Here is a 25,547-nt window from a genome sequence, read left to right as displayed (position 1 = left end):
AACGGATGAATGGTTTAATAGTTTCAGTCTGTTCCATTTTATTTTTCTGGAATTCTGCATTTTTTTCCCCATCTTGTGCTGTTTTCCTTTCTTTTTCTTGATAAATTCTCTTTGGCAACTTTAAACTAGGCCTGCCAAATGATTATACACTGAATAATGAGGGTTACTAGATTATTAGGGACTGCGCTAACAGATGGTCTGAGGAACATGACACATACACACACACACAAACACAAACACAGCCTCATACACACATTACCCACAATTAACAACAGCCACATTATCATATCTCTGCTACGAGATCTCGTTGGCATACCACCTTTAAATAATTACAAAACAACAAGTGACCTTCAAAGTGAGCCCACACACGCACTTCAGTAAATGACAGCTTACTGCACATGTTGTAAACTCCCGTTTCACACCTCTCGCGGCAAACTAATGAGCCCACGCTGCGCGTCAGCACACAGTACGCAACCACACACACACGTACACGCACAACGACTAAACTAAGACTTGTGCCCCTTTCGGTGATCAATATAAATATATATCGGTAAAATATGTAAACGGAAGCCTCAACTAAAAGGAGTGGATGAAAAACCAAAATAGATAGAGAGCATCAGATAAAGCACAGGACAGGATCGTTCGCATGCAAGCGTCACAGATTCGCATGTCATAGGCCCACTCACCGTGTCGTGGCCGCATCCGAACACTCGCAGCACGGATGAGGCCAGTTGGGAGAGAAACCGCTGGGACATCTTGATGTGTACGGGTGTGTGTCAGTGTTGAAGTTATGTTCGATTAGACTGAAGGGCTACATTGTCCTCGTGTTGCTAATTGTGATGTGTGTGATCCGTGCGTGTTTGTATGAAAGATGGAGAGGGGACTTTGGGATTGTCCTACCTTCCCTTCGCCTGGCGCCTCCCCCTTCCTGTTCACTGTGGCATCATAAGGCGGCGCTTCGTGGAGAGGGCAGCCCGATAGGCTCGACGTCCGAGAAGAACTGGCAGAGCCTACCGGGAGAGATATCATTGGCTGGGTTCAAAATATCAGCATCGAGCAACAGATGATTTGACTTGTCTCTGTAAATGATATATCACTGATTGCCAATCATATTCAGTGTTTGACAAGCAACCAGTCATATTGCAGGCTTGTCAACCAATCCCTTCCTCACGCTTCCCTTCAACATCCCCTGCCTTGGCCATCTGTCTGTAAAACAAGCCAAGGTGAGGGTATTTATGTTTGTGTGTTTCTGTGTATATAGAAGACACAAAGTGAATTCTTAAAAGAGCAGAAGAATATTGTTCTTTTTTTGTAACTCGACTCTCCATTGCTTGTCTGTTTAACACACCTCCCTCCTTGTTGTTCTCGCCACTTACATAACACTGGCAAAACGAACTGTTTCACAGAACTTTGTGGTAGATTTTGTCTGTTTTGCATTTTATTTTCCGAGTTTGAAATGTGCATTCATCTCAGTTTAACATCACTCATTTATCTTTGACAATCCTAGTATCAATAGGAGGAGTAACGTAACAGTCAATAAAGATGATGGGGTTTATTTTTGTGCCCAGAGTAACACTGGCACAAAGCTAACTGTTAGCATGGTTGGAGTTTAGTCTCTTTTGGTATTTTTCGCATACAGGCGCATGTAGAAATGGGCAGTTTGCGCCTTTGAGGGTGTGAACACAGCTAACTAACTTTGCGGCCGATAGATGTGACTAATCGCTGGACTACATGCAGAAGATCAAAGCGTGCAAAGTAGATGATGTACTGTAAAGTTTGCCTGGGCGATTATAGATCCCCGCTGTGAAGTGGGGATTTGGAGACCGCCTTCTACCCCAAGCGTTCGTGTTCATTTCAGAATTCTTCGGAGACGTTCCATCAAATTCAAGGCGGGGCTCTGGCTGGACCACTCATGGACATTCAACGAGTTGTTCTGAAACCAATGCTTTAATATCTTAGTTGTGTTCTTGTCTTGCGGTCAAGATCTTTACCTCAATCCTGAGTGTCTCCCCAGTTCTCGTGCCAATGAAAATCATCCCCACAAGACGCTACCAGCATCATGCTTTACTGTAGGCGTGGCTGAGTGATGAGGAGTTGTATCTGGTTTCTTCCAAACATGACTCCATTCATGTAAAAAACTTCAATCTTTGCCTTGTCAGACCAGAGAATTTTGTCTCTCGTAGTCTGTGAGTCCTGTGGCAAAATCCAGGCAGTCTGCCAGGTGTCTTTTACCAAGGAGTGGGTTCTTTCTGGCCACTCTACCATACATACTTTTCCTTCCCAAAGAGGAACACAGGACCTTTGACAGACTCATGGCTAATTCTCTGATTAAGACCCCTCATGCACAGTTCAGATGGGTGGCCAACTCGAGGAAAATGACTGATGGCTGGTGGTTCCGAACGTTTTTAATTATAGATGATGGGGAATACTGTACTCATTTGGACCTTCAAAGAGACAGAAACTCTTATGTATCCTTCCGCAGCTCTTAGCCAGAAGAAATTCCAGTATCGGAGATCTGCGGACAATTCTTTTGACTTTGGGCATGGGTTGTGCTTCAACATCTACATATAACTGTTTGACCTTACGTAGACAGATGGGTATTTGCCCTTTCAAATCAGGTCCAATCAACAAAATTGAACACAGGTGAGCAAAGTGTGTAAGTGTAGTAACATCTCTAGAATGACCAGTGAAATAGGAGGCACCTGAGCTCAATTTTGAGCTTCATTGGAAAAGGCTGTGAAAGTACAGTTGTTTTTTTTCAAATGTATTTTTACTACACCAACATCTATAAAAACCTTTAAATAAGGCTGTAACAAAATGAAACACTTTCCATGATGAACTATAGTTGCACACTGTTTAGTGTTTTTCTCTTTAAAACCGCATATGGAATGAGTGAATTATTTACAGTAGGTCATTCAGTTTGACCTCCACAATCCCCCTGAACCAAGATGCCCACATTTTGGAGGCTTTAGGCTGAAAAAGGTTTTATTCTGCAAAACCATCAAAACACCAAGCATAATGTCAGCTGTGATCAAGTGATTTTGTACTTTATCTTGATTGCATTACCTGCAGGCTGGTCTACAGACTTGGACTGCTCCAGTAAATGTTCCTTGGCTTTGGCCGATTGAGACAAGACTGTGGCTAGAAGCTGTAATCATGCACACAAAAAACAGACATGCACACAGGTCAGGGTGGATGAGCTATTGACAGCAAATAATCGGTGTGCGAAGACTGTATGTACTACTTTTCCTATTTTGTTCAGAGCACATAATGTATTATGTACATAATGGACTAACCAATTAATTCATCAGTTGCACTAGAGGCTTTTGTTCCTTCTGACACTTAATTCTTCAGCATACTGCATTTTTATATCGCATGTGTATAACCTGATAATTTTGTCTGCATTGTGCATAAGCTAATGTGCCAGTTGCGCATATCCAGACAGATGTTCTGTTTGTCCTTGGCGGTATTCCACATTTGCATTTGTAATTGTCTCATTTGTGTCAATCTGAATTGGGAATGAACCGGTTTGCATCCCCTGCTGTTAATGAATCCATCATGGTGCAAGCCTGGAGAATCATTAGCAATAATTTGGACTCCCTTTTTTTTTTAGCAGTCTTGTTTTTTTTTTTTTTTGGAGGGGGGGCAGGGGGGGGGTCGTTTCAGCAGGCTCAAATATTGGCCTTAAATAGGAACAGCTAACACCTGGACAAAGTGCTTGACTTTACAAAAAGACCTTAAGGTTGAATATAGGCAACTTGAGCTCATGAGTTGGAGTCTTGTGAATAACGACATAATCTATCTATCTATCTATCTATCTATCTATCTATCTATCTATCTATCTATCTATCTATCTATCTATCTATCTATCTATCTATCCATCCATCCATCCATCCATCCATCCATCCAAACCCACCCATCCATCCATCCATCCATCCATCTATCTATCTATCTATCTATCTATCTATCTATCTATCTATCTATCTATCTATCTATCTATCTATCTATCTATCTATCTATCTATCTATCTATCCATCCATCCATCCATCCATCCATCCATCCATCCATCCATCCATCTATCTATCTATCTATCTATCTATCTAACTATCCATCTATCTATCTATCTATTTATAGGAGCTCTTGAAAAAAAACAATGTTTTTCTGCTGTTAGTAGCCTGGTAAAATAAAAAATAACATTTTAGAGAGGCTTTTGTAAAATGGAAAATGGTAAGTTCACATATATAACTCTACTTCATGATTTTATCATTATATTTGTTGGCCTTGGTTTTGTCATCCAAAGAATAATATTCCACGACACGGGAGGATTTTTTTTTTTTTTTTAATGGCGTTCTCGTTGTCTGAACTTTGATTGTCCCGACATATGAGTGTCAGAATTGTCCTAGGACTGACTGATGTCACAAAATATATATTTCAAATCCAAACGACAAACTATACGTTTTCACCTTCACATTAATCCCCCGACATAAATTGTTCTTCTTGACCAGGAACTGTCAAATGCTCAGGGCATTGTGAGCAGGCGATCTGACTTGGTGAAACAGATGCGAGTCGACCTGGCACAAAGCAAGTGCAAGGCGAGACAGCTTTATTTATATTGCACATTTCATACACAAGCACGTCCGCCTCACAGTTCAGAGGTCGTGGGTTCGATCCCGGCTCCGGCCTCCCTGTGTGGAGTTTGCATGTTCTCCCCGTGCCAGCGTGGGTTTTCTCCGGGCACTCCGGTTTCCTCCCACATTCCAAAAACATGCATGGTAAGTTGATTGGATACTCTAAAATTGGCCCTAGGTGTGATTGTGAGTGCGGATGTTTGTCTCTGTGTGCCCTGCGATTGGCTGGCAACCAGTTCAGGGTGTCCCCCGCCTACTGCCCAAAGACAGCTGGGATAGGCTCCAGCACGCCCCGCGACCCTTGTGAGGAGAAGCGGTACAGATAATGGATGGATGGATTTCATACACAAGGTAACTCTACGTGGTTCACATAATTACAAATACAACATTTAGAATCATTTAGAAAGAATTGAAGTAGGGGTGTTCTGATCAGGGTTTTATGTTGCTGTTTCCAATCATCCATGAGTGAGATCGGCTGATACCAATTCTGATACCAATCACATAGATTAGCTGCAATGGATGAGCTTTTTCAATTTTAGAGCCACTCTGTTTAATCTGTCAATTATTTTTTTCAATTAATTGCTGAATCAGATTTTTAAATTTTTTTTTTAAACATTCTCACACAGACGCACGCTTCTGGGTGGAAGTGCCCACTTTATAGCGGCCAAATGTACATCATCTGCAAGTGGAGATCTTCCTGCAGTTCCTTATAAACTTACTTTAAGTGCACTGATCTCTTGACTCCAGCTAGCTATACCTTGCTATAGCTATACTGCGCGTCCGACCTGAAGTTAAAGGGAAAAAGAGGAGTCACTTCGATTGGTCTTTATTACCCAAAACAATTATCACTGTTTTGTTTTGGTTTAGTTGAAGTATATTTCATCCAGATATTCATCCAGTTTTTAATTTGTTTTAGCTGTGTGTCATCTGCATTGCGACGATAGCCAACATCTGCGTTCTGAAGAATTTGATCCGAGGCTAGCAGAATACAGGCTGAAAAAAAAGTGGTCCAACGACTGACCCTTGAGGGACCCCACATGTCATGGCCATTTGATCGAATTCAAAACTTCCAATGCAAAGTAACTCCTTTCCTCCAAGTAGAACCTGAACCATTTTAGGACTGCTCCATTTAGACATGCTTGTTGATCGTCCGGCACACACTGAAGAAAAATTGTACTTTGTGTATGAAATGTATCTTTTGTGACACCAGTCTTTGAACATTTCTGACATACCTTGTATACACATACATAAATAACTGAATATGTGTGTAATACCTTAACCCCTTCAGCCTGTGCGTGGAGGATGTGTGCAGCACTTCCAGCACTCTGACCACTACCTGATGACCTCACACTGGTCACACTGCCAGAACTCCCTAAACTGCTGCGGTCTCCACCTGCAACACACCCACATTCACAACAAACAAACACACACACACACATACACACAGGGACGGATATGCATTCATATGCATGCAATCGGCCAAAACAATATCATTGCATGCAAATGCATGCATGCGACACAAAAATGGATGCATTCGCACGCACACGCACGCACACACACCCGCACACCCATACATTGGGTGGTTTAGCTGATATCCAAGACAAAGTGATAATTGGTGACTCTCCTTTGTAATGCACTAGGCAGCATGAGATGGGATGGACTGGACGGACAGTTGATTGAAGTGGAGTGAAAAAGACACACTTGTCATTGTACACACAGCACACACACAGTCACACACTACACTGCCCTCTCATTTCTGTTGTTGTCTTCTCGCTCTCTAGTCCTCCATACATCCACACAAGCCACAGACCAATGCATATGGCTGCAGTCCGAAACAGAAAGGTCAGCGAGTTTATCTAAGCTTGAGATGGAAGGACAGCGGAACAAGACTTCTCGCAGGTCAAAGAGTATCTGATGACCTTTCAGTAGCCAAATCACTTTTTCATAATGACTGGACGGAGTCTTGGCTTTTGGAATTTTTTGAATGGACGGCAGATACTGTTTGATGCCTGCTTTGGGGTTTCGAAGGATTCGAGGGCTCAGCGCAGCGCGGCTCAGTTACCTGCCACAGGCTTGCGCAGTACCCAGATATCTTCATTGGAGCCTCCATGGGGCCCACAGGATGTGGTGGGGGAGCTGTGAGGACTTGCCTCTGAGCCACGACAACCTTCAACACAGGACACTACCGTTAGCTGCTAACTGGGCTCAAATTAGACCGCAGTGCATTGCTCTATTTGCTGCCGTTAGATGGAGACGTTTCGTAATGTTGGGCACATTTGGAGCTGTCAGCTTTACGAGTTGGTTTACTTGACAATTTGTTTTATATAACTCCACGTGGAGCAATATTAGCGGGAATGTGTGGAGTTTTTGCCCATGTAGCAAATATATCCTTTATGTTCCGTTCAGGGCTCCACTGAAACCTGAAGAAGCTCTTAAGACCTATTGAAGGTTTATTGATGCTTTTAAATTGGACATTACTAGCTGTTGCAAATTAGGATAATGAGAATGTCAGCCAGGACCATAACATAAAAATGAGGCCTGTGTCTCTAAGAGGAGAATGGCAGTATACTTTCTGGTGGCTTTGCTTAAAAAAAACAACAAAAAAACAAAAAAAAGAAAAAAGCTTTTGGTGTAATACTGTCAGTCGAACATGAATACTTTTTCAGCATCATTTTCTAGGACAAGGGACCATTTGGTAGCATAAACTATAATCAAATTGAACGCACACACCTTACTATGAGGCTAGCAAGGAAAGATAATGAAACAATAGCTACGCCAATCTATAAGCTAATGCCATCATTATGTATACAACAAACATCAAATATTTTTTCGAATGGATTAAAGTAAATTAGGGTTGTAATGCAATAAGTGCATTTCAATAAGTGCATTTAGTGCTGACTGTTCTTTTTACGACTGCAAATGTACTTGTTAGCTCATATTTGACAACAAAAAACATAATCAATATACTTTGCCTGTGAACTAAATCAAAACCAAGCCCTATCATGGTCTTTTTAACTTAACTGTCTGTGCTCTGTTCCCATCTAAATGTTTTGAGAAAGAGATTCTCCCTCACACACTTGCACTCTCAGTACACACTCACACACAAACACAGAAAAAATACAGGATATAGATATATGAAAACATGTATAAAAACATTGTACTTAAAAAATTCATAGCATGATTTTCTGTGTATATACACATGGGCCATAATGTACATACACGTACATATATAATGCATCCATCGATTTGTGATTATATATGTAGGCCTTTTCAGAATGAGGCTGCTGTAAGTGCATTTGGAGAGTGTCATAAACCATTATAAGCATCTGAATAGTTTATAAATGGTTTAAATGTGTAACCAACAGTGCTGCAGAGAAACAAACAATTTCTTTTTTTCTTCATGAAATCACGCAGCTCCTTCTCGTGGCCATTTTGAATCCCTCCAAGTGATGGCCGTCAAAGGACCTCAATGATGAATTGATTTGAGTCATGCAGTACGATTGAAAATATGATTTGTTGTTTGGGGCAAATTTAATTAGTCTGACTATAAGAGCGTGTGTCCTGGAGGAATCAAAATGATCTTCATAAAGCAGAAAAAAACCTTTAGGCCTGCAAACACCTTTGTCATAAAAGCTTTTTTTGGCACATTTGTGAACTTTATTCTTAAGGCTGTTGCATAATGAATGACATTTTCACCAAATGTCTCACTTGCAAACATTTGTGTGTGCATAGTCACGACCTGATTTTTGGCACTCACTTAAATTTTGTTGTTTCACCAACTTGGTAGCTTCACTTTTCAAGTTGTGTTATTCACATTCGCTTCTGTATTGTGAAAAGTTGCATTTATTTTTCCAATAAGAGTGATTGGCTCCAGATGATGATATTTGATACACCTTACCTGAGAGGAGTCAACGTTTTAACTATTGACTTTTTGCACAAATTTGATGAAATAATAAAATAAAAGTCTACCACTTGTATCAAGTGAAAAGTGTTGTTATTGTTGTTATTAATTTTTCATTATAAAAATGAAAAGTTGAGTAAGTAAGGCAACAGAAATTTGAGTCACAACTGTAAGAAAAAAAATCAGCATAGCGGTACATTCATCCTGATACCTTTAAGAAACTGATTACTGCTGATGAAAAGGACAGCTCCCGTTATTGCTGTATACTCTACCCTATGTACCAGATCTCAATTACTGTTAGAAACATAATTTAATAAAACATGATTCAAATCAAGATGAGCTGGAGGACGGAAAATTATGACTGGTAATTTAAATTTATTTTAGGAATATACAGTATTGGGGCGTGACATTGAACCACACGCATGGATAGAAAAATGCTGACAACAATGGATGGCTCAGAGGACAATAATGTTCAGTTAACAATTCTAAACATAGTAGTTCAAAAAGTGTGTGTGTGCGAGTGCGTATGTGTGTGCTTGGGTTGTCCGAGTGGTTGGCAAAACAAAAAGAACTCAGACTTAATAGAAAAAAATCAAAGAAAAGAAATACAAAAATAAACAACTGAACTGAACACAGGCGTTGCAAAATGGTGTGCTGTGGCTGTATTTATTGAGTTTACCCTCAATAAATTAAAAATAACACCCAAAAACGGAATTATTCTGATTCAGCTTTATCAATAATTTCATCTTTTCTTCATTTTAATTGATTATTTGTGTACATTATCCACTATAGTGTTTTGCTATAGTAATAATAATAATGATGATGATGATGATGATGATGATGACAATGATAATAATAATACTAATAATAGATTTTGTGATTCACTACCTGAAGACCAGGGAATTTGCTTCTACAATATTAGTCTTGCCAAGTAATGACGTAGATTTCAATAGTGGAAAATGAACACAGCATCAACAAAAACAAAAGCAAGTCTGTATGAATAACATATAAATTTACATAAATAATGACCAATAACAAAAAACTTTAAAGGATGCCTTCTTCAAAATGATTAAATCAAAAAATATAATTTTTCTTAGCCAATTAGCTTTTTGAGCCAGTAATAATTCAAGAGAAGTAGAAAGCATCCCTTGAAGTTTTAATAATAAAAATAGTAATAATAGTGAAAAAGGGGGCGTGTACCTGGGGCAGTGGGGGTGTCTCCCTGTGGGGTTGTCACGGGCGACCTGTTATAGCCAAAGGAAGTGAAAAGTGGAAGCAGTGGCTGATGGGAATGTGGTGGAGGAGGAGGCGGTGGAGGCAGGATATGGATCTGATGGAACGTGGTGTCGTTGCCGTTGACTACCACGTTGGCGGGGGCAACCGTCGCCGGGGCAACCAGCGGTATCTTTTGAAACTGTTGAGTGCAAATGACTGTGCTGGCCAAACCTAGATACACGCACCGTGACGACACACACACACAACCAGCCAACAGTGAACCACCGCCACGAAACAAACGACAAAAAGGAGACATAAGAAACATAAGAAAAGGCAGGGGAAAAAAGAAAAATTATAAACAAAGAAGGCTAACGTTAAGACTCAAACAATGAGGAGGGAGTTCATGAAGCCACATGATACTTGAGAGAAGAGGGAACAGACAAATGTGCGTGCTCTGGTAATGAAGTGGGCATGAAAAACTGAAAATGATACACTGAAAACGATAATCAAAAGCAACCTTTTAATGCGTGCTCTTAGTAACCCGCTAAATCAATTGGCTTAACTAATCAAAACTGAAAATCTTGACCATTACACCGTGTTCTTTTGCATGACGTTAACTAAAAATATGCATTGCTTTGGCTTTCTCTTCCTGCCTTAGACAAGGAACCGTATGTTAGATCATTGCTGTGTATTTTTGAACCGGACTGTGCATGACATATATGCAGAGATGGGTAGAGGAGCCAAAAATTGTACTCAAGTAAAAGTACTGTTACTTCAGAATAATATGACTCAAGTTGAAGTAAAAAGTAATCACCCAAATAATTACTTGAGTAAAAGTAAAAAAGTGCTTGGTGAAAAAAGTACTGAGTAACTATAGCAACGTCTCATTTATTTTATGTATTTGTTTTAAAAACAACCATTCAATCAGATGGAAATACAAAATCATCTTCAGGCAAATTAAAGTCCATCCAATCAATAAAATTAAAAATTAAAAATTAAATTAAAGAATACGTTAAAATAATCTTAAAGTTAATTCAAGTACTTTAATAAACAATGAAATAATAACAGTATTAATTAAGTACAAGTAGCACAAAATTTCAGCCCCTGTACTTTTTTTTTTTAACATGCTCCGCAGGCAAGTAGCCTGTGAACTTGTATAAATTGTGTGTGCGTGTGTGTGTGCGTGCGTCTGTGTCTCAGTCTGTGTGTATGTGACAAAACATGCAAAAACAAACATTTTTCCCAAAGAATCTCCTCTTCTGTGTCTGCATAGTCAGCATGTAACGGGTTCAATGTAGCCTAATGTGGCGGAGTAAGAGTATAATTTCTTCTTCACAAATCTACTCAAGTAAAAGTAAAAAGTATAGTGAATTAAAACTACTCCTAGAAGTACAAAATTTCCCAAGACTTACTCAAGTAAATGTAACGGAGTAAATGTAACTCGTTACTACCCACCTCTGCATATATATTAGGGGTGTAACGGTACGCTAAATCACATTTTGGTTCGGTTTGTTTTTTTGGAAACTTCGGTTTTTCGGTACAAAAAAATGATTTTTTTTTTAAAATATGTTTTTTTGAAATGACAAGTAAATGGTACATTTTTTTTTAGAAAAAATAAGTAATAGCGAACCATTCCGGTGATATTCTAAGAAATTACACCAGAATAAAAAATACACCAGCAATAAAGATCTCTTGATTTTGTAAATTATTAAAACAATGAAATCTTCAAACACTCAGCAGCAATAGCCTATGGCACACCTAAGTTTCCGGGGTTCATGAATGCACCGTACGGCACGTGAGTGGGGCAGCGGGGAAAGAAGAGCGCGAGCAGTTGTACTTGGATTCATAAAAACGTGATTATTAAACTATGTCTGACCTGGAAGACGCTACAATATGATAAATCTCTCTGTTTAAGTTGAACGTTTTTGCTCCCTCGTCTAAGAAACATTCACAGTCGGATGATGCCGTGCATGTTAGACGTGCTACAGTATCTGCAACGGAGCCGCCAATCTCATGTAGCAATGTCGGCACACAACTTTGGGACTCCTCCACGTACCTTTCCCCATCTGCGATTTCAACAGGAAAGCCAGAATGTTCCCAAACAGGAGACCGCAGTGTACGTGGGGACCTTTGAGCTCTGGCTCTTTTCTGGCTCTCTTTTGTGCACCAATATTCGTCATTTTGACAACTATCAACATCGGCCGTTTTTGGGGAAATATAAACGGCCCCAATACTTGTGACGGTAGTGTATGTTCAAATTGCAATTAACTTGCTATAATATATTATAAATCCATCCATCCATTATCCAATCCGCTTATCCTCACAAGGGTTGCGGGTGTGCGGGAGCCTATTCCAGCTGTCTTCGGGCGGTAGGCGGGGCACACCCTGAATTCGTCACCAGCCAATCGCAGGGCACACAGAGACAAACACATTCACACCTAGGGGCAATTTAGAACTTACAATCAACCTGCCATGCATGTCTTTGGACTGTGGGAGGAAACCGGGAAAACTCACGCAGGCACTGGGAGAACATGCAAACCACCACAAAGGAAGGCCGGGGAGGTATTCGAATCCACACTGTGAGGCGGACGTGCTAACTAGTCGACCATCGCCCATATTGAAAATTATTTTGACAATATCCTGCTGATGTTGTACTCGACTACCTGGGTTGCAAAACGCGACTTCTAAATGATTAATGGCACTTCACAAAGAGTGAGTGGTGATAGATGGAAGGAAAAATAATTCATAAATGGATGGAAACACATGAGCAAATAAGTTAGACCTCTTGTTAGAACAGTGGCACTCCCTTAGCATATGTTCGATAGTGATTACTGCACATAGATTAGCTTCTATAGTGAGAAGTGATCAGTTCCCGAGTAAGAAGGTATCAAGGGTGAGAATGATGAGATGTTGATGGGGGGAGACCACCAGGAGATCACAGACAGAATGTGACACATCCGAGATGAAGGAGACCATCACACATACAAATCGACTGAGACAAGTGGACGCAAAACTCGACAAACAGAACTATCAAACTGATCGATAAACACCGATACACATTTAAAAACTGACACCAGCTTGTGTTTGTGAAATGATGTGATGGATCTGAGCCAGAATGTGCTACTGTTTGTCGCACCTGGTCAACCTACTTGTTAGGTCATTTAAACGTGTCCATGAGAACTTAACTTATAATTTCTCCCCTGTTATATAGACCATTAAGGCTGGAATTACACTGCAAGTCCAAGTGCTCAACTCCAAATTTTGAATCAGAAGTTGACTGTTTACTCGCATGTAATTGTACATTTCAAGTGACACATATCAGATATGGCATGAAACAACCTGCATGAGTGACTGAAATTGCATTACAATAACTCCACAAGTGTCAACCCTGAGCATTTATAATAGATAAATAAAACATATTAAACATTAGATATTGTTTAGTTGGCCTGGGCTGACTCCACATATACCATTATGCCACTGCCCAGCCTCAGCATTTATTTTGATTATCTAATGAGCGATACATCTCCAATATAGAATATTTAGACCATATTTAACTCATTCACTGCCAGACGTTTTCAGACCCTCTTTTACCCTAATGTTTGAAAAAATCTGAAAAAAATATAAATAGGTTACTGGGATCGAATGGCTGGACTGTGAAAAGACAAATAAATATGTCAATGGTAGTGAATGAGTTAATGGGGAAGTCAACTCAAAAATGTTCTTTGTAATAACATGGTCTATGCTCATTTCAACAGGTTACTCAGGCCCTGAGCAAGCGTGATGTCATTTTCAGTCGACAGCAAGTGGCAAAATGGCCCTTTAATGATCTAAGATTTCACTCTGCTGCACGTTTATTGTGTGTGCATACATCTTTATATCTTACAGTATATTATTATTCCGATGATGACGTTTGACACCATCTAACTAATCCATTTAAATTGCACTCGCAATGGCAGTTATTTGATATACACTGGATTTTTATCCACATTTGCAAGAGATATGATTCCGATCTGAGGATATCCGATTCCATGCTGTTTACTTCATGATGTATAGTATAGTATAGTATAGTATAGTATAGTATAGTATAGTATAGTATAGTATAGTATAGTATAGTATAGTATAGTATTGTATTGTGTCACTGGAAATATACAGTGTTAATCCAGCCTCAAGGAACTGTTTAGCAATTGGACGCTTTATTTTTGCTTCGAATAAAGCTACCAATTAGCAATGCACCACCATGACTTTTTTGCATAAGCTTTGACACTATAGAGAATGTATGCAGGAATTAACTGTACTGGCTGTTGACTTCCATAAAATAAATGTTATAAATAGGAACTACTAATGACTACTAACAAATAAGTACATTGGATCACTCCTTGTGCTGGCTATTTTTTGTTTTTTCAGCTTGCTATTATTGAGTGGGTAAAGTGTCAGCCATGAGAGGTGAATAAAATAGGTTTGCAGATTTGCAGTAGTTTTTGTTACTCAGCAGGCACTTTCATTGTCATGCACTAAAGAGTGATATATTCCCTCTGTCAAGTAGAACCAGCCGGGTGAGCTTCAGGCTGAATATGTGAGACGCGAAATCGCGACGCGTCTCCAAGTGTTAGAGATGTTAATTAAATCTTCATTTGTTTGCATTTATTTGACAATTATGCTTGAAAAGCAACCTCTTCAATATCCTCTTCCCCGATTTCATTCAGTCGCTTAGGTTCAGTCAAGAACATTTCAACTCACAACACACATGCGCACGCGCACACAATCACACATACACGCGCATGCACATACCTGTTCGTTTGCTGATGACCTCCACCATTGTGGAGGGGAAGTAGCCCACCCTATCATTTCCTGTTCGGTTGTCATGGATACAGCCTTTCCAGCGTCCATCAGGATGCTGCTCCAACACCTGCCAGATAACAATGTTTACACACCGGAGGATCTGTGTGAATTCAATTTATAAATAAATATATATATAAATTATATAAATAAATGTATATATAAATTATATACATATATATATATATATATATATATATATATATATATATATATATATATATATATATATATATATATATATAAATAAATATATTTTTTTCCAGATTTTTTTTTTCCCCTCAATTTTCTCATGTTTGTTCTTCCAAATATTTATTTTACTTTTGACTGATGATCATGAACAAGAGCTTGAGAAGAATTTTTCAAGGCACTGTATATAATGTATACAGCATTCAGAGGGCTTCAAAATCTTAGCATCATTCAAATGTTAACAGTTGAATGAGAGCTTTTAAAAATTCTGTGATGGCATAAAAGCCAATGTGTTCTTTCAAACCCTTAGGGAGGAAAAGAGGCACTGCTTGGCTTCTCTAACAGTCATAAATATTCATGAATGGTGCTGGAGACGAGATGTAGGCAGTAAGTACGTTTCTCTCAGCATGTGTAGTAAATGAGAAATGCTGAATTAGCGTATTCTCGTGTAGTAATCAACCCAAAACAGCGCACTCATTCCCAAACAAAACTGCTCTCTCAGTATCATAAGCGTCTCGACGCGTTGAATGGGATTTGATATGTTGAATTTAGACCCTGCATAGAAAGAACGGATTTTGTTCATTGAATTCATTCAATGAAATTATCAAAATCTTTCTCTACTCCATCCAATCAGCAGAGCCAACACAAGCTCTCATTGACAACAAAAACGTGAATATATATAGAAAATTAATATAATATAAAGTAGATCTGTCTTATCTATCACTATAATTTTCTTTTGGAAATTTGAAAGGCTCTCTCCGAATTATAATTGGAGTTTTAAATCTTTTTATTGCTTGAATGAATGCACTAATAATAACTTGCCTCCTACCAAAAGTATTTCTTACAATTATTTCCCACTGTGCATTTTTTTGTAATTATTCCATTTCTGAACAAACTTCTACAAACAGAACTTGCTTATGTGAAATCGGCTGATAGCACTCTGCACTTTCCTCAAAATAAAGCAGCGCTACTTCTTCAGTGTTTACAGTTCCACTTTGCGCATCCATGTGTTTGTATGAGTTGTAATAAAAACGTCAGTTAACGTTTGAAGCTAAAGATTCCATCAACCTCTGAAAGTGGTCTGAATTAAGACCAGACTTAAACTCAAAGGCTGTGATCTAGCAGATCCCATCTCTGGCACACTGCCGGCATTAAACATTTCATGGCAGGTAAACCTCATAGTAGGTGTTTCATTACTATTGCAGGCGAGTGTAACTTTTTTTTTTTTTATAATGGATGGATGGATGTTATTCAGTGGGGTAGTGCAGGGTATGATTTGACATGTATAAAGAGTGTGCGTGTAGCCATTGAGTAAGCAAAGAGTGTGCGTGTGTTTGTAGGTGTGTGTTGTACCGTAATGACATCTCCTGCTTTGATGTTGAGGCTGGTTAAGTCATAATTGTTGCAGTAATCTTTCAAAGCCCGAACCTGAAGAGCTGCAGACGCATCTATAACACAAAAACAATTCTTTTTTAACAAATCTAGAATATACAGTATATATATATGCCACATATACATATATATATACACACATACACATATAAGTTTACGCGTTTTTTTACATTTCACTCTTGATATGAAAGCGGGCATTCCAAAGACACATCTATTTGAATACAAACAATAATTAAAAAAAATCCACAATATGTCCCCTTTAAGTCACACAAACAAGTGTATATTGTCCCACAAGGTGTCAGAATGACATCACACATGATATCAGCATAACTTGTGTAACCTCAGTATCCAAGATATTTATGCATTATTATTATTATTATTATTATTATTATTATTATTGTTGTTGTTATTAATACATTTCTCATGACCTCAGTTCAGCGATGATCCTTTTGGCATATTTCCTTTGTATTTTTCATATGGGAAAAATAGAAGGAGAAAATCAAAAGCAGTGAGCTTCCTGGGAAGCAAAGACTTAAGGGCCCTGATACACCAAAAAGACGCTGGCCAACAGTGACAGACGCTTACCCGCTGTGGCGTCCGGCCGGCTGTCAGCACGTCACGCTGGAGGAATACAGCGCAACGACAGACAGCGAGGCTGACCATTAAAGTACCTTCTGCGCATGCATAAAATGTAATACCCATCCGTACCATTGGCGGCGGTAGTCACTATTTCTCATTGTTAGAAAAATCCAACCGGAAAGCTGTTGACCAGGGGCGGATTATAACAATGCATTCAGCTCTATTCTTCGCTCACGATGAAGTAAACCATCACGTTCTTGACACAGTATTGTGAAATAATTACATGGTCAACCCTCGCTCTTGTACTTGTAAGAAGATTAAGGCAGCGGAGGCGTGCTCACCGTTTTTCCGCATTTGTCACTTCCCGTTGGTGCTCCGCGCGCTCATTTGCTAGCTAACAGGCAATCAGAGTGACCAAATGCCACGACTGGCAACGCCAATTCAACATGCGTGAACGCCCCCCAGACGCTTAGAGACGGGTTACGACACTACGACGGTGGTCACTACACCAATCAGACGGCGCTTAAAGACGCCACGACGCTCCACGACCTCCGAAGTCGGTTTGGTGTATCAGGGCCTTAACAGACAAGTCCATCCATCCTATACCCCGGAGTAGTTGCTTGATCTCTCTGCTTGCTTGGGTTGCAGTGAACTGATACACGATGTCCAGCGCAGTCTGGCTGTAGGTGTTTCGCACCGTGGCATTGATACCACTCTGCACACACAAAGACAACACAGAAAATGAGACAACAATTGTCACTAAGTGAAATTTGAAACGCATTATCCATGTTACTGCATCGCTCGCTGTTAATTACATTTCCACGGGAGAAAAACAGGAGCAGTTGTTTCAAAACCATTAAGCGCTCTGTCATAATTAAACTCAGCGGGCTGTGGTCTATAACGATGATGACTTAACGAGACAGGCAAAGGCCAAAGAGCAATATCACATTCACGTAACATTTAAGGTCAGAAAAATAAAGATGATTGTAGCCACAAGATAGTCCAGGATAAATAATCATAACATAACGCACCTGAGGGGATGTAAATGGAAAAGTTAGTTTTCATGCTCCTCTTTTCCATAAATTGGGTGGCATTTTAATGTCACTAGCATAAATACGGCATTTGCATAATCTCTCTCACACAGCTTGTGCTTTGCATCCCAGCACTTTCAGAGGGCCTCAGTTTCATCACGCCGGGATGATTTTACAAATCCTTTTATGAGCAGGCTATATGTGCCAAAGTGCCGTCGTTAACACTACTTCATAGATGGAAATGTGTATGAAATACATAACGCATGAACGATGAAGCACTGTGAACTTTTAAATGAAAATATTCAAGAGGAATTTTTAAATAGCACATTTCCATGCAACGAACAGCAATAATGACATTATCTAAAGTTTTGCTTTCAAATGTATGCTGTTGAGTGTGAGAAAACATACAGTAGAGGGATGCTCCGATTGGACGATTTGATCGGAACGACGCGATCGGAACATTTGATCAAAGCCTTTTATTGCCGATCCAAAAATCAAATCACCCGCAGCTCATGCTTTGCAGCCATAAGAATCCAGCCTGTGTGCAGTGTTGCGTCACCGCCACCTGATGCAACGCTGTCACAGCACAACTTAATTGACAAAGACGAAAACGAAGGACATTTTCACGATAATTAAAGTCAGTTCTAGTTAATTTTATAAACAACAAGATGTCATTTCTGTTTTTTCCAATGCAGGGTGTAGCCCCGAAAGTCATTAGAGACCACCCCAGTTCACCGGCGACCCAAACGACGACAAGCACTCCAGTAAAGAGTTAAATAACGTCCCACTTACTTCCAGCAGGAGTCTCACTGCATCCGTCTTGCCGCAGAGAGCCGCCTCATGCAGGGCAGTACCCGCTTTGGTCTGTCGGTTGATGTCAATTCCCGACTGGATCAACAATCTGCCCACGGAGTGTAGACAGAACCAACAGGTGTTGGAAGCACAAGGAAAAACATGTGGATATGGAGGACTGGAGTGGGTGACAAGAACTTGAGAGGCATCACAGATGTACACTGATGAACCACACAGAGCGAGCTTAGTGCGAATAGCATACCAAGAAAAGAGCAAGACCAACAAAGCAATCAGTCAGTTATAGTCACCCACCCTTTCATATTTTTTTACACTCGTTCGTTCCAACTGAAAATGCAAAAGGATAAACAGAGGGCTCCACTACCTTCTCAACCTTTTGTAATTCTTGGCATGACAACAGCACAGCTAAGCAGTACTTTAGAAACCTAGATTGGAAATTACCCAAACTATTACAGAGATTCAAAGCCCATTCAATATATTGAAATAGCTGCAATTCATTCATTGAGCTATTTTGTTGATTAGATGCTGCAGCCTCCTGTCTATTATCCTGACAAACAAGGCAACATGCATATTTGATGCACACTCCAGTAAGAAACACACTGTAACATATCGGCCATGTCTTCTAAATATTGTTGTTTCGTTAATTTTGCATGAGCCCTAATTGTTAGCGTTCCAAATAAAGCAATCTTGTCTGTGAGCTTGTGACTCTGTATGAGTATTTTCTCACCACATAATGATTTGATTTCCTTTACTGTATTGCTTTATTCTGGCTCCTTGCAGGGAATAACCAGACATAACATTATTATTTGAAAATCTTGGTCATTGTGACTGTGGCAAAACAAACCAAGGCTGAAAAGGAAGCTGTCACAAAAGTCCAAAAATGTAATTGTTCTTTGTTGTTGCTGTGTTTGCATACATGCGTCTGTTGCAGACCGCTGGCCGTCACATTGAGCGATCTCTGTTCCATCAATTATGACAAGATTTTTACTCTCTATGAATTGTGGCGCATAGTAGAGTGTGTTTACCTTCTACTGTAAACAACTGCAATATTTAACCTAGAGTTAAATGACTACCTTTTTAATAATGTCAGTCATATCTTCAAACCTTCAAATGTAGTATAATCTAAGAAGTGTAGTAGTACCAAAAAAGAAGTGGCTAAAAAGTGTGTAATACCATAACAGTGTAACATTTACAAATCAAATGGCATGCAGAAAATAAATGAGTATCAGCACCAACGATATTATATTTGAATATGTGTGCACGTGTGTTTACGTCCGTGTTGTACCTAATTATGTCAATGTGTCCATTCTTGGCAGCCAAGTGAAGAGGAGATGTCCCGTTGGGATCCGTGGTATCTCCTTTCTTGGGTTCCAGCAGAGCAGCACACATGTTACTCGACAGCAATAATTGGACAACCTGCATACACACACAAACGCGTACAGACACGCGCGCGCACACAGACAGACATACAGGACAAGCATGCACAAATGCCCGCACACAGGAGCATAGCAACACGTTTCCTGATTAGTTCTGATTCTGTTCTGATATTTGTAAGTAGCTAGTAAAAAGCAAAGTTCCATACCCCAACTCTGCCGAACTCACAGGCTAGGTCCAGAGGTGTTTTGCCTGCGTTATCCACAATGCACGGGTTGGACTGGTGCTGCAGCAACATTTCAGACTGGAAAAAGAATCCATATTTACTGTTCATGAAAAGTGTACAAAATCAAGGGGGATAAAGACACGGTTGCATAAGTTTTGACAACATGACACAGATGCAGTTCCTACTAATTCTTTTTTTTAACAAACCTGGCTTACTATAATGTGCCGGCAAAACCACTACTGCGGTTCCGACTTCGTCCCATACTCACTAACGTTTTGAGAGGAGAAAATATAGTTTAAATGCTATAGAAAGTTTAAATTTAAGGAAAAATTGTTGATAATCTAAACCAATTCATTATTAAGTGAAATGTGTTATTTTCTCTTCTGTATTCATAATTGTTCTTTAACCAAGCAAAAAAAAAATTTTTTTGGTATTCTATCTGAATACTTGATTATTCGATCGAATTTTCAGTAGTATATCTGAATAACAAAATATTCGTTCGCTGCAGCCGTATATGAATGTTCGTGTATTGGAAACGTCCCTTCTGACTGTTCTTCCCTTTCCTTTGGAGGAATGTTTTTATAGTAATAGTATTTTTCCACTTATGCACCTTAATGGTTTTCAGCACAAATCATATGACGGCATAAAAGATGTATGAGGAAAAAAATGTAAATGATGACCACATGCAACCTGCAGGAGGTCACTGTTACTCAATAGCTGACAGGAAGTCCTGAGGCTGTGAGCCACTTCCATTATCCCCAGCAAAATAAAGGTTAACACACTTGTTTTTATAAATGCCGCCATTTTTCATCATTACATCTCGGAGGTTGGTGTAGCACTTCCTGGTTCACAAACATCTTTCAAAATGTTAGTCGAATGAGAAAATTGTCTTTAGGCCTCGGAGCATCATGTGACAAGCAGCACAGATGCAATTACACACCACTACAGTATATCAAATTAGGTTCAAGGGATAACACCCTTCCGGTATTGTGATCTTATTGCACAATGTGTGACAAGGTCGTCCCTTCAAAACCTTTTTAAATTGAACACGCATCCTTTACGAGATGATGTCACTCACCACATCATAATGGCCGTGCTGCGCTGACAGGTGGAGAGGAATCTGTCCTTCATCTGATTGGATATTGACAGACGAACCAGATTTTAGGAGCGTCTTCATAGGCTCCGCCTTCCCCTGCCAGGCTGCGTAGTGCAGTGGCCGCATGCCTGCGCACGTACCACAAAAAGGCAGGAAGTATTGTCACAAAAAGTCAAAATGTGTATTTTTTTTTACTTATTTGAGTACTTGTGAATGTTTTCATTTTACCTTTCTGATCTCTGATGTCAACAGCTGCCTGTGACTCCAGCAACAGAGTAATAAGCTCCATATTCCCGTTGAGGGCTGCATGATGCAGAGGGGAAAATCTACAGAGGACACAAACTCATCAGTGCCGATCGTGTGAATTACACTTGTGAACTCTGGCCTTTACTAATTGACCATTGAGTCTGCAGATCTCAGAGCTCTACAGGGTTTATATTCAATCAGCATTTCATTCATGTATTCGGGACCCAAACCATTCAGTGATTTTTAGATCAGAAGAAAAATGTTAAAATCTGTTCTACAATTGGGAGGCAGTGTAAAACCCGTTTCAAATGCTGGGCGCACCGGACTATAAGCGATTACTATTTTAAAAAAGGCGGATAAACGGACGGCGGACGTATACCCTGGCTGCAGGCGGAAATTTTAGTACAATGCCCAGCTCTAATGTCACTAATGAACATGGTGAGTCCGTTATTCAATTAGTATTTCCATTGCTGGGAGCAAATCAAATGTTGTTGACATGCAGGGGATTGTTCAGTTGGTGCTAATTCCGTGCGTGGATACTCTCCATTTGGCTGTGAAAATTCCAATGAATATCAAAGCAGAGCATCAGCATCCTTTGACCTTCCAGTCGCCCTCCAATCCAGCGCTGCAGGTGTAACGGCCCACTGAACAGTGAGTAAAAAGCACGTGTCATAACCTAATCCTACCCTCGGTTTCCCCTACAGGGTTAAGCAGGGATACATTTCACAATGCTTTACTAGGCTGAACAACATGCTGTTTGTGTGTGTTTGTTTGTACCTCCTTTTAGTATCAGTGGTTGTATGTACGGGGGAAGGGGAAGGCAGCTCTTCTCTTTGCCAAGTAGTAAAACGTGTCGTGCAATATTTATACCCCTCTTCCTTTCTCTATATCCATCTCCTTCCAGCGTTCGCTCTCATTCGCTCACCTCCCGTGAATCCTGGGCCTAAAGCTATTTTGCTCCGTTTCTTTGATCACTCTTTCCAGTAACCCTGTTACTGTTTGTTGTAAAATTGTGTCGCAATATTCCAACATTACGATTCCACGATTCACCAACTGTTCTGTGATTCAAGCTTCAGTATTTTACAGGTTATGGGGAAACTTCACTGTTCTTAGTTATTTGTTATTTGATTACACTGTGTTCCCATTTGCAGGAAACAGTGTACGATGGGAAGTTAACCTTATATGCATGTTTCTGGAATGTAGGAAGAACCCTAAGAAAAAAAGAAAGGAGGCAAAGAACATCCAAACTCCACACAAGAAGCCAAGATTCCAACCTGGTACCTCATCACTTTGTGGTAGACATGCTGACCACTAGTCTGCCATGCTGCTATAACACATCCAAACAAGCATAAGATGTCCATTTTTTTTTTCAATTTTCTTATTGTTACGTGAATGGGGTTTCCGTGTTAGAGACACTGAAAATTATTTTTTTTTCTAAAATTTGACATAAGTGTTTTTCACAGGACAGCGATGATAAACAAGTTGTCATTGAGCCGGATGCATTCAACAGTCCAATTAGATTTGTTTTTCTCATTCTTTAAATGAAGTTGGAGTCCACTTAACCTAAAAGTAAAAATAAAATAAAATAAAATAAAGAAACATTCACCACCTAATCCACTTCACGCAATTACAAATAAACCCATACTGGAATACAGGCCAACCAATTTAAAACATGCTTCATAGTCACTCTGTAGATGCTACTAAAAATCCCAGGAAGAAACATATTTGAAGAGCAAAAATGTGGGGTTGGTGCAAACCTTTTTTGTCTTTCTCAGTGTCTGTCATGATTTATACATTTAATATAGTTGTATAGTAGTACCCAAAGGCTACTTACATCCTAGAGTTGTTTTCTTTTTTTCTTTTACAGCCAGTCAATGTAATTTCCCAACATATCAGCCAATTCCCTGAAAACACCATTACTCTCACACTAAAGTGGAAATTTTAAAGTACATTAAGGTCATGGTTCAAGTTACATGGAACCCAATGGAGCAAAGCCTCTGCTAGGCCATAAAAACAATACATTGGTTGATTTCGTAGTGGTCAGTCTTTCATTCATACTGAGCAATGTATCAAAATAGATGACCGCAGAAAATGACACCAAACATGATTATGGTATTATATGAGAGTTTTGAAGAAAGCTTTGCAGACAAAGAGGCAAGGAATTAGCCGCTCAGCTGTCTTTATTTGTCTGTCTCTCTTTCTGCTCAGTATATTGGATCTATTTATGTCGTGTTTATTTTCTCAGGGATAAGACAATAGATTTTATGCTGCACAGCTTGTTTGCAAACTTTGCAGATATACTTTTGATGACGTGACAAAACAAAAAAGTAGGCTTATTCTTTACAAGTTTAAGTTTGGAACACTGTTAAAATGGTAAAACAGTACTTTTGAACAAAACAAAAAAAATCATTATCTTGAAAACACAACATTTTCTCTGGTGGTTGACAATGGGGAAAAACAAGGCATCCTGGCGGTTTTACTATATCCTCCATTATTCTTTGAAAAATTCAACTATTTTCTGTTTTTGTTACTCAGGCCAAAGTAATAAATAGATATGCATTTCCGCCATCTTGGCTCGTTGGTGGCATCTTTGTGCCTAGGAACTACGTTGAAGTAAGTTGAGAAGTGTCATTTAGGCAAAAGTAGTGATTTGCCACCATTTTGTAGTATCTTGGTTACAAGGAACTATGTTGAATGTTGTATGTTGTATGTATAACGCATGCACGTCTAACGCAATATGCTGAGTTGAAACCTTTTAATGTGACATTTTTAGAAACATATTTTTCATGACTTTAGGAGTTCGACTGTAGTTGTATAAAATCAATGTGTGGCGTAATACAACTGTGCAAAAACTTAGCTCATTCTTTTTCACGAGCATTCTCATCCTTGCCCAACATTTTGTGATAGGACAGTGGAACACCAGATTGTATACTGTCTCATATCACAAATTAGCATATCAACAACACAGGATGATAGACTTTGTAAGTTGTGAAATTTCAGTACAGAGCACATTGATTGTGACTCTCCGGCCACTGCCAAAAAGACAAAACAATTCCTGCATTAATGAGCTTGCGCTGACTCATTAGCCTTGAGTGACCGTTTGGAAATCATCTTAAAAAGTGTGATCTTTGCTTTACAAAGGTAACTGTATTCATGATTTATTAGCAAAGAAGACACATAACAAGTTAGCAATAAGAGCTCTCTAATACATAGAGAACCAAGATTCAATGAATGGGTCAACTTTAATCGATTTTCTTTCCATTAGGGTCACGGTTGAGCTGCAACCTATCTGAGCTGACACTCACCCTTGACTAGTCTAATTGCAGGGAGCAAAGACACAATCAACCATTCATACTCACTTTCACACCTGTGGACACTTTTGAGTCGTCATTTCAGTTTTATTTAAAGTAGATGAACACCTACTCAAGAGTCATTTTTATTCTTTTTTTTTTTTGTGCTCCCCTAGTCCCAGAAAAGGTTCACAGATGAACAGTTACTCAGCTGAGAAAATTGAAATCAAGAGAAGAAAGAATAAAACGCCACAAAGGACACCCAAAGCATCTCGTTCCTCACCATATGTAAAACAGCTGGAAGGATCAACAACATGCTCCCATGATAATTCATTCCACTCGTATAAAATACTACAGTATTTATAGCCAATGAGACTTATTTGGAGGTTCATTATTTCATATTTTAGAATTACAATCTATAGTATATATTTTTTTTAAAAGTTACTTGACTTGCAATATAAGCTGTATTCAAAATTAATTGCTCACCACCAAATGTGTTTGTATGCATTTTTTTGGGTCAACATTTGATTTATTTATTGATTTATCAACTATGATTTATTTCTTTGAGAATAATGCGCAACACACACAACTGAAGCACATGCAGGAGAAGAACTGACTGCAACCAACGGGAAACATTATGCTAACTGGTCCTTACAGGATTCCTTCATGGCTCTGTGACTAGGTGAACACTTTGTGTGCTTGTACACAACACCTTGTTATGGTTGAGTCGTTCA

The 25,547-nt window shown here is 39.4% G+C and overlaps 1 protein-coding gene across 6 annotated transcripts in view; it reads right to left on the bottom strand.

The window, feature by feature from the left end:
• The window catches only part of caskin1 (CASK interacting protein 1), a 76,345-nt gene that overhangs the window by 14,293 nt on the left and 36,505 nt on the right, over nt 1–25,547 (bottom strand). For 3 of the 6 annotated variants that reach the window (XM_086054735.1, XM_086054736.1, XM_086054738.1), the window contains exons 3-15: nt 21,506–21,603; nt 21,260–21,405; nt 20,164–20,259; nt 19,867–19,997; nt 18,564–18,672; nt 17,347–17,455; nt 16,123–16,217; nt 14,533–14,650; nt 9,730–9,975; nt 6,691–6,795; nt 5,903–6,021; nt 3,067–3,148; nt 901–1,010 (exon numbers count right to left, since the gene is read on the bottom strand). In XM_086054735.1, coding sequence (XP_085910861.1) covers nt 901–1,010; nt 3,067–3,148; nt 5,903–6,021; nt 6,691–6,795; nt 9,730–9,975; nt 14,533–14,650; nt 16,123–16,217; nt 17,347–17,455; nt 18,564–18,672; nt 19,867–19,997; nt 20,164–20,259; nt 21,260–21,405; nt 21,506–21,603 — 1,564 coding nt within the window. The remainder of the gene's footprint in view (nt 1–900; nt 1,011–3,066; nt 3,149–5,902; nt 6,022–6,690; nt 6,796–9,729; nt 9,976–14,532; nt 14,651–16,122; nt 16,218–17,346; nt 17,456–18,563; nt 18,673–19,866; nt 19,998–20,163; nt 20,260–21,259; nt 21,406–21,505; nt 21,604–25,547) is intronic. The other 3 variants (XM_086054737.1, XM_086054739.1, XM_086054740.1) reach the window with 3 other exon arrangements.

This window comes from Filicampus tigris, chromosome 16 (genome assembly GCF_054856515.1).
Source record: "Filicampus tigris isolate MCC_2025a chromosome 16, RoL_Ftig_1.0, whole genome shotgun sequence".
NCBI classification, from domain to species: Eukaryota; Metazoa; Chordata; class Actinopteri; order Syngnathiformes; family Syngnathidae; genus Filicampus; species Filicampus tigris.
Note: the sequence above shows the minus strand (reverse complement) of the source record. Positions and strands in the feature narration are given on the sequence as shown.